This window comes from Schistocerca serialis, chromosome 2 (genome assembly GCF_023864345.2).
Source record: "Schistocerca serialis cubense isolate TAMUIC-IGC-003099 chromosome 2, iqSchSeri2.2, whole genome shotgun sequence".
Taxonomy (NCBI): domain Eukaryota; kingdom Metazoa; phylum Arthropoda; class Insecta; order Orthoptera; family Acrididae; genus Schistocerca; species Schistocerca serialis.
Genome location: NC_064639.1, coordinates 249,214,706 through 249,229,157, shown reverse-complemented (window position 1 = coordinate 249,229,157; position 14,452 = coordinate 249,214,706). Strand labels below are relative to the sequence as shown.

General features: G+C 35.0%; 1 protein-coding gene across 1 annotated transcript in view; it reads right to left on the bottom strand.

Annotated features, from left to right (window-relative positions):
- Nucleotides 1-756: 756 nt before the first annotated feature.
- LOC126457007 (uncharacterized) overlaps nucleotides 757-14,452 on the bottom strand; it is a 35,116-nt gene continuing 21,420 nt past the window's right edge. Inside the window, exons 7-8 of the mRNA XM_050092974.1 lie at nucleotides 6,633-6,918; nucleotides 757-4,737 (exon numbers count right to left, since the gene is read on the bottom strand). Coding sequence (XP_049948931.1) covers nucleotides 4,562-4,737; nucleotides 6,633-6,918 — 462 coding nt within the window. The 3' untranslated portion in view covers nucleotides 757-4,561. The remainder of the gene's footprint in view (nucleotides 4,738-6,632; nucleotides 6,919-14,452) is intronic.

Here is a 14,452-nt window from a genome sequence, read left to right as displayed (position 1 = left end):
TTTTATTTCTGTGACGACATTTATGGTTACTGCATACAGATGAAGACCCAAACAAACTGGACAATTCTTGAGATGGCATACAGCCACCAATGGATGTCTAATGCATGGTGATGTTGATTTACAGTTACTGGTTGAAACACATTTATTTTCTATGTATTACAAGAATGACAACTGGCATTTGCACTCCTTCATTCCTTTCTTGCTCATATTGCTGAGTATTTCCACTTTTCTTCACAAGTTACAATTCTTTTCGCAGGAATGCTACTTCAACATAACAGTAATGTCTACATAATTATTATTTGCGTACCTTTTTTATGATTAAGCATTTTACAGTTAATCTAATCACAAAATTCCCTTAGAATTACATCTAATGATTCTCATATCTCTTTGCCCTTGTTCTTGTGCAGATCTCAACACTATGTTTTGTAGAACAGCACTTAAAAGAATCTTAGTCTTCTCAGCTGTTATCTTACAAGTGAGTGATACATGTGAGTTAGAGGTCTCAATCACTATTTTGCAGCTTCAGTGCACAGTGCACTTCTTGAAACGCAATTCAACATTTTTTAGATAACATTTATGTTTGTTAAGAATGGTAGGAGACAAAGTACTGAATACTAAGTGGTATCATATTTGGTTATTTATGAATTCAGAATAGTCTTAGTCTTATGACGTAATCTGCAGAAGTACCCCTTTATTATTTGACTCAGATCTAAAATTATAATAGGAAAGGAAAATGGTTTTACTGAAACACACAAATATAAAATAATGAAATTGTTTAATCGTCAACAAAGAATGTACACTACTTTCTTTAATGAAATATTTGTACACTGGTAAAAAGGTTTGTATTAAATACCTCACTTTTTACATCTGACCAAGCATGAAGTCAGTTGAATGACTAGTTACACATCACTTTGTAAAATTATGTACTTGCCTACATGAGATATGACAGTTGTGAAATCAAGTGAACATGCATTAAACAAGCTATAAAAAATAGCTAAATGTTACATCATTTTTCTTTTACAAAACAGTACACATACAGTACAGAAAAAGAATTAACACAAACTCTTGGTACAAAACAAAATACTGGTCATTAAAAAATAAGTTTCATTTTATATCATTTATTACATCACAATATTTCACAAATCTGAAAGTAATACTTTTTCAAATCACACATACGCAGACAAATGACAACATAACACAAAAAACAATGTGGTACTATAACACTAAGCACTCTAGATATAATCATTCTTCACTATCAATATCTCACGATGAACAACAAATCACTTGCTTTTAAGTACCAGTTTCAGATTTCTTCCAATGTTACATTTTTTTTTTACACATTCTGCAATGACATTTCTCTGACAAAATCAACAAATAATAATTATTAATTTTGTATACATGCATAAGAAAAAATAGTTAACAGGATGCAATGAGAGTAGCATCTGAGCTAGCGAACCTTCATCTCTGCTTCCATGCATCTCCAAACTAATTAAGTAATTCATACTGTCTGACAGTCACAAAAATGATATATTTGAAAAGTTGAAAAAGCAAGCTACTCCATTCAACAAAATACATTTCATACTTGAATCTTCATTTATTTCTTTTAATTAATTACTCCTCATTTCTTGAAGTAATTGGGCTACCAAAATATATATATATATAAAAGATCATCATTAAGTGCATGGTACTGAGAGTCCCAGAAGAATACACTATAAATGTACAATCTGCTGAATTCTTACAAGAAGAACTCTGTGTTTCTACTTCCTTTCTGAACAAAAGTGAATATCTGTAACTCATACTGCATGAAACTTCTTAGACATCCTACCATTTTTCCTAATTTGTTGATTACACGTTTTCTACACTTATTAGTCACACTAAATAATTTCCTACCACACACATAAAACCTTAATATGTTGGATGTAAGCTACATCTCCAAAAGGAGAGAATGAACTTACATAAAAGTTTTTCTTTCATCTAATTTCTCATACTCCACTGGAAAATTAAGAAACACCTAGATTTATAACATATTTTCCGAAAATTCCACCTGTGCTAGCCATAAACTATTTCAAGTTTTCCGGTACAAACAATTTTCAACATATACAGAATAACACTGGTTGAGGCAGCAATGAAATAGATCATTTCACTTACACATAAATCTATGAATAAAATCATGCAATGTAAAACCGACGTATTCAAACTTCCACAGACTCTGTGAAATGTCAGTTCTACAACAGTCTTGGATGAGCAGTATTAATGTGTGTAAAAATTAATTTACAGGCAAAATATGAAGAAAAAAAGAGATAATGGAAGAGCCTGTGCACATGTAACTTCAGATTCACAAATTAATTCTGAATTTCATTCATACAGGTTGCTATCAATTCTTATGCCTGTAAAACAGGCGCATGCCTAAAAGTACTACGATTTAAAAGAAAAGTAAACACTGTTGTTGAATTTCATCAGGCGGTTAATAACAAATCTTCTGCACATATATAAAGTTAAGACCCCTGCTGTAGCTCACTGGCAGACAGACTGCTTCACGAGGAAGGTATATGGGTACAGGAGAAATGTATAAGGCTGCCTGACTGCAGCACCAGGTCAATGCAAGCTATCACTGCTGGGAGGCCAGCATGAGCTACTTCTGACTTGCTAAACGACCTGTGATGCAGAACATATCAGATATTAAGCTGGTAAGAACAGATTTCTTTGTATAGAATTAATGTTTAAGCGGTGTGCATGGAAAAAGTTCACACACAAAAGGTAGCTCACACTAGACAGATGCAGGAGTGGGGCACTAACACTAACATCTGAATTTTAATCATAACGTTACATAATGACTCATAAACAAAATTGCCGCTATGCCACAACAAGTTGTTTGGACATAGATACGTAGTACTACACATGCAAAACCAGGGTGGGTCACTAGTATGTAATACATGTTGAGAAGGCCTATATTAAAAATTGTTTTGTCATGTAAATCATGGACAACATTTCATGTTACAAGGCACTGTTGTTTAAGAGGAATACAACATCTCTGAACCTTTCATCACGACATATATTCGATTCTTCATACATAAAAAGTAAAAAATAAACAAATTTCTTAATAATTCTGATGCAAAATTCACAGTCTTTGTAGTTCTACCTGAAACTAATTAAGTACAGACAATAAAATTTTGTCATATCTGAAAAATAGTTAGTATATAATTGTTAACATTTATGCATGATAAAGTCTTCTTTCACATCACAATTTTGTTTCCAGAAACACACAACAAGTACATAAAGCATCTTCCTCTGTCCATGTATGTACTTACAGCTACACACAATCATTAAGCAGCAATTGAAGATAATGCTCAGTCCATTTATCTTTGGTGTATTCCTGTTCCCAGCTCATATAAAATTAAATATTTCTGATTATTACAATTGTGTGTGTAAAATAAAATGAAGACAACAAAATGAGTAGTAGTTTTGACAAACTGTAACAATGTGATTCTGAATAGAACTACACTGATAATATAAATCACACTATTGTTTAAGTACACAAAAACAGATGAATCTCTTATACATCCACTGACATTCAACACTTTTTTAGCATATTTTGAAGCACCCAGAGTGATTATAGCTCTTTTCTCAATTTTCAGGTCACAATGGCAATGAATGTGTAACATATTATGGGAGCTAAAATGTTGACTGAAATCTGATTATACTATAGAGCGATTACAGGTACTATATATGCATTTACAAAATGTATTATATGCAAGAATATGATATTTTAAACAATCATTACAGTATAACACTGAAATGACAGACCTTACAATATAAATCCATGGTTTTCAAAGTAGGTAATGAGACAAGGGCAACAAGATTTTATGGGAAGAGATGTGTCATCCTGCCAAGTAGTAGGACACACCCATATTCTTACCACTGTAATGAATGTGTTCTACATCTACTTGTCATGCACTGCCATTGTGGACTGGAAATACAATACTATACTGGCAACATAACAGCAGGACTTCAAAATGAAACTTAGTGTACAGCACCTATTCATAGGATGTGTCATCTAATTAATCAATAAGCGTACAAGGATTTGTGTATCTACCTCCATGTCACCTCGGTTCTCTTATATGGTAGAAATTATGACAGGAAGCCCACAAAAACACATGAAAAAATTGTTTGCAATTATGACAGCAAAATAATTTACGTAACTTCCAGATCAATATGTTTTCATGCATTTAATGCACTTCAGCAATGTGGTGCCAAACAATTTTCCATTGTACAGGAAGTCTTATTTCATTGTTACTCATTAACAATGTTCATTTACCATCCCGTGATGCAGCTGAAAGCCGCACATTCACACTACAAGTAAAAATTTAAATGTAAGATTATTCCAAAAAAATTTCTCCAATGTGGGAAAAATTTAAGTACAGTAATAATAATAATACAAGATACTGACTTTTTTCCTTATAGAGACTTTATGCATACAGTGACATACTGTTAATGTCATTCGACTTACACACTGTAAGAGCAACATCCATCCATTCTATTTACAGACTGTCTTTAAGTACACCTATGCCATACTGACGGAGTCCCCACGGTCACGCTCCATAGACAGTACTCCACCACAACACATAACACGGTTTTTAGTCATAGGTATTAATGCAATTAGGGCACCTGAGAAAATGATCCAGACTCCAGCCATGTAGAATGAATAGTCCCAGACACCAGTTATATCAAATAAACCTCCTGCAAAAAGAAATGCAAACATTAACATCTTGGTTTTAAAACTTAAATTTTAACCTACAAATAATCCATGTTGTTATAATATTTCCACTGACATTCTTTTTCGGACTAATTAAGAAATGTCAAGTTTTGGTGCATTGTTGACTGAAACACCAAGGGGAAGGTTTACCTGAATAACGGAAAGGTTTTATTTCTTTGTGCACAATGTAATCTCTCCTTTGTGAACTGAATTTCTTTGGGATGGGTGACTGTGATGAAAGTGTTATATGTTGTTGATGTTAAGACAGAAAGGAGAGTATGAAACCTGGAATAACATCAATGGGGCAGCCAGCCTTTACACCCTTACTCAATGGACAAACCATCATCAACAGTGTCACATATCCTGGCTCCATGAGGCAGTACAGAGAGTTCTGGGATGACACTAATGTTTTTTGTATTTACAAATAATATTTGGTAACAAGAAACTTTTTTTTCAAGTATACAACTCACTGATTCATTTATTGCCCTCACTCACAGATAAATGACAACGGATAAAATATTATCAAATGTAGTAAACATTTTAAGTTGAGGAGAATGGCCAAAAAGGAGATTAGAACCAAATAAAGACACTAAGAAAAAGCACAATTTTTCTCAGTATGGGAAATTGGATTTATTTACATGAACTTTTGTTCCTCATGTGTCAGTACACAGCGTACGATTGGCACAATAACATAAGTAAGGTGTCAACTTGATATTCAGAATAGTATTGTTTATGTTGCTTTATAAAGTAATATGTTGTCTGAGTTTTGTTCAAATAGATAAACAGGAATACTTTGTTGCCATAAGATTTTTTACTTTGGACAGTTCATCACCAAAGGAGATTCATCAAAAGTTGGTGAACGTTTATGAGGAGTCAGTTCCTTCATTTTTACCAGTTATAAAATGGGTGTCTTGAAGATTAGTGTACAGCACACCCTAAATATGCAACTACAGATGAAAACGTTGGCAAAGTGTAAAATATCTCTCTGAATAATTGATGATTATAACCATAAAGAATTGTTGATATCATCAGAAGAAAGAGTGTAGTATATTTTATAATAGTTCGATTTTTTAAAAAGAATCCAGTTTTTTGTGAGCAGCGATACGTTACTGGAAATGACATAAGGGCCAACCATTTTATTCCATAAAAAGAACAGCAAAGATGTGGCTGAATGTTTGTAGCTCTGGTACGAAAAATGTAAATTTGCTGGAAAGGTTATGGACAGTGTTTACTGGAGAGGGAAAAAAAAAAGAGGTGACTTGATAATATTTTTAGTCACATGAACAAGTTGAGAGGTTGAGGCAGCGAGCATGAGGGTATTTTGCTGACATTACAAAATAATACTTTGAAGAAAAAAATCTCCATTTTTAAAAAAAAAATCACATTAAAAAAGAGCATTGAGCTAAAAGAGAACTCTGTCATTATTTGATCTTCTATTGTCAAGCTGAATTTTTTTCACTTGGCCCTTGTAGAAAAACTAATAACCAGGTGCAACAGTTCTACAAAACAACGACAAAGTTTTTAACATTCTGGTCATGTGGATGTTGGTCAGATAGGGTAAAGGAACTAGCACCTGTTAACAACAGGCAAGAAAGCCACCAAGAATCCAAAATCAAGAGAGATGAAAATTACCAATGGAAATTCACTGTCTGCTGCCAAATGCATAGTTGACATTCAGTTACAGACAGACTAATTGCACAGCACTATCAAAAATAGATTTAGTCAAACAAAAATGTTTGAGAGAGAAAATAATATCAACACTCAACAAAAAAATAAGTTTTATTGAATGTGAACTACTTCCCACTGTTCCAAAACTTAGAAACAAAATGCAGAACATAAAATGTGACCAGTAAACTTAACAGTAAATAATGTGACATACCTGCAATTGGAGGTCCAATGAGATTTCCAATACCCTGACACAGCAAAATAAGCCCATATGCCGGTGTGAAGCGTTCTAATGGAATCAGTTGCACAACAATGGCTGGTGTAAAAGAGAACATGGAGGCAAAAAACCAACCAAAGAGGGCTGACAATATAGCAACTGGCCAATAGTACTGAATCACAAGAGGTATCAACATTGTTACTGTGCCACATAAAAACAGGCACACAGAGTATGACTTCTGTACATTCATCCATGGTTGATCACCTGCCCAACCCAAGACAATCTGAAAACAGAAATAAACTATAGAATTATAGGGTAAATTATTTTAGATATAAGCACTTAATAGTAAAAACTAAGGATGACTATAGCTTTAATGCACATAATAACATGATCTCTAATACTAGCATTAAATATTTTAGTGATGGACATGGTTAAAGGTCTGCAATCCAGATTAAAAGTGTCTCTCTAAAATTTGAAATGCACTCTATGAAGAAGTTATCCCTCATTTCTTCCTCCTCCCCCCTCCCTCCCCCCCCCCTCTCCGTAGCCCCCTCGCCACACACACACACACACACACACACAAGTAGAATCCTTGTGCAAAGGATAGAGGATATATGGTGATAACCCACTGTATACCAATATAGAACATTAGCCAGCATGCATATAGCAGTGCAGGAGGCAAGGCTGCTGCAATATTGAGCCAAGTGTGATGAATGTTAGCAATGCCCACTGTAATTGCACATCTTTTTCAATATCTGTGGACCAAAAAGATAATACTCATTGACATTTGCTGTAAAATGTGTGCAGTTTCTGAAAGAATTGCTATGATAAACACTGCTGTTAGTCAGTAGTGCTGTATGTTTGAGGGACCAATAAACTGGTGCAAAAGATTAGGCAAAAGAATGGATGACTGAGTGCAATCACAGATGAATTTGTACAAAGAGTGCATCAAAGTGCCATTAACATTTACAGAATTATTAACATGAACAGATACATACAAAGTATTAACTGAAAAGTTACACTGCAAAAGTTTTGTACCCATTGGATGCCAAAATCTGTTGTTGACAGCCATAAGATTTACAGAATGACTTTAGCTCTCAACTTTCTCTATGTATTTAGCTGGAAGTATTTCCTACCTCTATCACAGTCATAAAAATGAGCAGACATGGGTTGCACATGTAAATGTCAAAAGAAAACCTGTTTCCTAAGGAGAAAGCTCCACCAATTCACTTACAAAATGCCAACAGACTTATATTTTATAGGAGTTTACTGCCACTGCATTTTGTTGATAGGAAGGGTGTACTGCTGGTACAATTCAGATCAGTTCACTCAACAAGTTCACTAGTGTGAAAATGATATAAAATAAATGGCAAGGCATTTTTATATGAGACTTCAATCTGCTGCATGATAATGGTTGTGTTCACCCTACCACAAAAACCGAAGAGCTCTTGATGAGTTTCAATTGGGCATCATCTGAGGATTTTCATACAGCCCACATTTGGTACACAATGATTACCATACCTGCCACAATAAAAAAAGCTATTTTTCCCAGTGTTATGCCCACAAAAAAGAAGCTTCAAGATATTGTAGGATCATACTTAAGGTTGCCAGAGACAGAAGTCAATGGAAAAGGCACACAGAACAATACACGACACTAGACTAACAGTCTTAAAATCACAGGAAATTATGCTGACAGGAAACTAAAACTTGTAGGTTTAATATGAACACATTTAAAATGTCCTTACATGAGCAGGCCTTTTCTTTAAAATTGCATGGAGATTACTTTCCAAATTGCTGTTATAAACTGTATAATAGCTGGACGATGATTACATTTACATTACATTATACTGATACTTGTTCCATGGATCATGAACACATTTTGTAATGATGTGGAATGTGTCAGTTTAACATAAGGGTTTTTTTTTCAGTTACTATTTCATACTTAAAAATTCATCTATTGGGCCACCAATCATTAGAATAAAAGTGAAAGGGCCAGTCACAGAGCAATAAATTGAAAGTTTCTCCTAACAAAAGTGAGAAAAAAGTTCTAACAAAACACATCAAATTCTTTAAAATTAGCAGTAAACTTAATCCAACCACCAGCTAAAACAGAGTGCAGGCCTCTATATAAATTTATGGGTATCTAGTCAGCAAAAAATAAAAAGTGCTACATGAAAATGTAGCATACTGAAATTTGCATGTCTCAAGTGCCCCATAATTTTTAGTCCTACTGCTAGAGTAAAAAGATGTGTGTAAAAGTACCAAGTTGTGTATATGGATGAGACAAGCCCACTTGTATGGTACATAAACACAAGTTGTCACTACACACACTGGCACAACTTTATACACTACAAGGTTTTTCTTCACTTATTCATTGTGATCTGTAGATGCTATCAAGTATGGAAACATTCAGGGATTTGGAATGAGTCAAAGTGTACATTAACAAGAGACAAGTAAATAGAATAAACATAATTCACCCTCATAGCAGCTAAATCTAATCATGTAAATTAGAAAGAAAGCTGCTACTTTGAAGAAAAAAACTACTGCCCCCTCAGTTATACCAAATAGCTCTTGCTTATATATTACTGGTAGCTTAACATTTATTTGATTGCATTAGATACGAAGTCCTGTTTATATCACATTACTATCTGCCACACAGCTTCACAACGAAAACTGGTAATCAACATGAAACTAACAGAATGTTTCAGTCCCCGAATCTAGATATAGATAATACGCAAGATGCACAATGTCCTGCTTTACACAATACTACATCTGCTTGCTCCTATTGAGAAATACTTTATTTACTTTAGATGTACTGCCCTATAAAATAATTATATAAAACAATAGGAAGTGCAAAATAAGTAAAATAGCCAACAAATTGTCAGTGGGTCAAAGGAATGAGAGATATTCGAAGAACAAGATATACTGGGTGACTAAGAAAGTTCTGGTTGTGCACCCAGCCAGCATGCAATGTAGAGGCACAGCTGTGGTTTTGTGTGTGTGTGTGTGTGTGTGTGTGTGTGTGTGAGAGAGAGAGAGAGAGAGAGAGAGAGAGAGAGAGACTGAGGGAGGGGACACGCATATGTTTATGTGAATTTTGTGAGTACAAATTTATACTCTAGCATGACAAAGGATTTATTATGCAAGCTGACAATTTTTCTTTTTCTTTTGTATATGCTGATCAATGGCTCAAAACATACATTGAATGGAGCAATTCAAGTAGTTTATCTGTGTTTTCTTCATTTTCCAACTTATTCTGCTGGATGCCAAGGAATTTTACACATACAGTTTCATTCTGTATATGACCATTAATGTCTACCTCACAAGCTATCAGGTCATTTTCCTAGTTTTAAATTGTTTAACATGAGTTGTGCGAGATAATATTGTGAATGTTTGTTGTGTACCAGTTCCAAGTCCCTTCAGTTATTATCACAGCTGTGCCTCATTATGTTCATAATAGAACTTTTACTAGTATGCTTCTGCCATCAGTGAACTAGACTGTTTTTGGATCATCCTTTAAAGTTATCTTGCATAGCTTAAGAATAAGAGTGGGCCTAGTACCACTCCTTGGGGGTCTCCACATGTAATATTCCCCCATTGTGTGGTTAGTTTCACGATGACACAGCCTGTGAATGAGATTTATGCTTTCTGTAATGGAGTGAGGACTCCGGAAGGACTCCATCCGTGCATGAGGGAGCCATTACTGCCATTGCCGTATAGACTTTTGGGATCCGCACAAGAAACAAACTGGCAGGGTCTAAAAATAATAATGATACTTGTTTACCTTCACCAGGAATTCATTTGCGAGGCTTTGTATTGTTGTCTATGTTGAGAATCTTTTGTGGAAGCTAAAATAGAGACAAAATTAACAAGTCCTCTTCAGTTAAATTACTCAGTGCTCTATCTTAAATCAATTTCTCAGATGTTTTGAAAAGACTGGAAGGAGTGGACCAGATATGTATTAAGAAGTGCTTTGCTTACATTCAGTTTTATAGAGGGATGTTACTATAGCTAATACGTCGATAACAAGATGTGAGTCATTGATTGATTAAAAAGATAGCTCAGAGGTAATCCTATGAGGTCAGCGTAGGATTTTAATACTCTGATAAAAATGCTATCATAGCCAGCAGAATTATTATTTTTTTTAACAAGTTGTCCTTTTAAAACTTAATCTCTGTTGCTTACAGATATGTAGACTTAACTAGTTGTTGTGAGATTTCTGTTGCAGTGCTCATGATGGATCAGTTCAAATTACACCTATCAAACATGTGAAGTTTCATAATACTGCCTATGATATGTAAGTCAACTGACAATACTTGCAACATGCTTTGGAAGTTTGACATTTCAAAAAGGCTCATGTATTACACTATTTAGCAATTCTGAGAGACTGAAACAGAGGCAGTTTCCTCCACGCAGGAGATCCCACATATAACATGTGCACCACAACTGGTTGAAGTACTAGTGTCTCTCATACAAAGAGTCTTGGTAATGAAATCATATCCAGAATGTCTATGTCTTATATGCTAAACAGTGATGGAACTGTGTGTCAGAAACTGAACCTTGTTCCATTCACATGCAAGTTTAATGTTTTAACTGCTGCTTTTGTAGAAGTGCTCAAGATGTTTAAACAGCAGAGCTCTTATTTAATTATTATGCATTAAACAGGAATTGATTAACCATTTGCAATGATTATATGAGTTCCCCTGTGTGACGCAGTTACAGTACTCAAAATCATAAAGTACAAATCACATGTTCAAAAGATTTTATGAACAATGGCCAGAGGGCCCACTATCTTTAGTCAAGCATGATGAGAGGAGAAGGCAATTAAAGAGTCCGTAGCTGAACACCCTTTATGCAAGTATGGAGTTAAGAGTACAGCAAAAGTTTGCAAGGAAACAAACTCAAGAAAACCTTTTAAAAGCACCACAATTACATTTTAGATGATATTCAATACCGGAAAAGAAAACCTGGACAAAATAATATGAGCACCCACACAATATGGCGCACAGCCACCAGTGGCATCTGCGGCATCCTTTACCTAGGTTTCAGCCCAAATAATTGAGCCTTCTTCAGAAGATATGCCTGAATCTATAATTTGTCTAAGAGGGCATGGGCTAGAAATGAAACTAAAACAGCCTGAATAGGCGAAGTCATATTTCAAAAATGCGGTACATAAGTACTAAGTCAACACCAAGACTTGACTTAAGCTCTGGTGCGCGCCTCGTCTCCATGGACGTCGTGCGGTGGGCCTCAGGAGCTCACGTGAAACTATTCTCTTTTTATCCAAACTGGTTATTGTCCATGTTTGTCTCTCATACAAGGCTACATTCTATCAAATACCTTCAGGAAAGACTTCTTGACACACAAATTTACATTAGATCTTAACAAATTATTCTTTTTCAGGAATGTTTTTCTTGCTATTACCTGACTGTTTTATATACCCTCTGTACTTCGCCCATCAGTTATTTTGTTGTCAACATAGCAAAACTTGTCTATAACTTGTAGTATCTCATTTCCTAATTCCCCAATTCCTTCAGCACTGTCTGATATAATTTGACTACATTGCATTACCTTTGTTGATATTAACCATATAATCTCTTTTCAAGACACACCCATTCTGCTAAATAGCTCTTCAAGTATATTGCCATCTCTAACAGAAATTCGAATGTCATCGACAAATCTCAAAGCTTTTATTTCTTCTTCCTCAACTTTAATTCCTTTTCTAAATTTCTCAATAGTTTCTTTTACTGTCTGCCCAATGTACTGTTAGAATAAAATGAGGGGTGGCTACAACCCAGTCTCACTCCCTCCTCAACTACTGCTTCTTTTTCATGTTCTTTGAGTCTTATAATTACAGTGTGGTTTCTGTGCAAGTTGAAAATAACCCTTCACTCTTTGTACTTTATCTCTGGATCCTTCAACATTTTGTCAAAAGCTTTCTCTAAATCTACAAATGTGACATGTCAGTAGTGCCTCACATGTCCCTACAGTTCTACGGAACTCAAACTGAAATTATACTCCCAAGATGAATATGAAAAACACACACACACACACACACACACACACTCTCTCTCTTTATGGTCTGTGCCTATGGAAACTGCTTGAATGATGAGAATCGTAACAATCTCATGAAATTATACTCCCAAGATGAATATGAAACACACACACACACACACACACACACACACACACACACTCTTTATGGTCTGTGCCTATGGAAACTGCTTGAATGATGAGAATCGTAACAATCTCAATTCAAGGACAGCTTTTTTGAAAGCAGCAGAATCCTCATTTCCAGGCATAATGTAACTGATGAGTATCTATTAAGCTTGAGATGTATTTTCACTGTATTTAAAAAGTTCTTATGATACATTCGTGGTTTTTCACACTATGGAATGTTTGTTGGGTGGAGAATACGCAGCAACCACAACATACACACATTTGCGGTTAACACTGAGAACACAAATTTTTACACGATACTGACTTGTCAAAGATATCACTGCTTTACGTATTTCGGAATGCAGGTTATGTGTACATGGGTCAGACATAAACTACACAGGAAGTAACTACTTTGATGGCAGAGAACATTAGCATAGCGAGGTCATTGCAGAGTTTGTATTCACAATAATGTGGGTAAGGTAAGCATCAAATGTGGGTCAAATACGGTAATTAGATAATTTTACAGACCATCTTTCTCAGTAGCTATAATGACAGAATACTTCTTAAAATACTTAAAAACATTGTACTTAAATTTCATAACTATGCTGTATTAACAAGCAGTGATTCCAACTTGTCATCTATAGACTGGCAAGCAAGATAATTAAAACAAGTGCCAAGGACATGGATTCATATGCAACTGCTCTAAACATCTTGTCTGAAAATTATATTGTGCATAAATTCAGCAAGGAAAGTTCTCGCAGAACATAAATAATCAGGGAGTAAAGAAGACTACTCACCAAATAGAGGAAGCCTTGAGTCATTGACACACACACACAAAAAAGATCAACTTGACAGCTTTCATACTCACCAATGATCTAGAGAGCCCCCCCACTGTCCATGCACACACATTACACTTACACTGTAACTGCACATGTGGGGGCACGGGGGGAGGGGGTGTGGGCAGGGGTGTGCATGCGTGTGTTCTCTAGCACATTAAAGTTTAGCCCCAAAGCTAGAAAGTTTTCATTATTTTTTGGTGTGCCTATTGACAAATCAAACCTTCTGCTATTTGATGAATGGCCTTCTACACTGCTAGACTAATTACCTAGTGCAGTTAGTTATAAAAGTAAATATGAGGGCAACATCTTTGAACTCCGAGTGGAAAACAAAACACAACTTTTTCATTTCCCCAAAATGGGGGATAGAATCAGCAATCATAAGGTTATTATGACATTAATTACTACAGGCCTTACAAGGAATATTATAAAATGGATGAACATATTTCTGCTTAGTTAATGAGAGAAGAACCAGATTGCACATTAATTGAGCAATCAAAATTAGACTTATCTATGTCAAACAAGACTATGTATGAATGATGAAATAAACCAGCTGTGTTTGAATAGCTTGGAAAGTTGTTTTGCAAACAAAGATTAATCACAGAGTCAAGCAAATTCAAAGACTTGTTGAACTTCAAAAAGTGAATGACACTAAAGTAATTGTGAGGACAGTAATCCAGGTAGTGTCCAGTGCATTCAAAAATGAACCTTTATCTATAGATCTGACACAAATACAAAGAATGTTTGATGTTAAATAGTCAGTTAATGAAACAAGGTCATCTCTGCAGCCATTCTGTGATCATACTGGCATCAAAATGGATT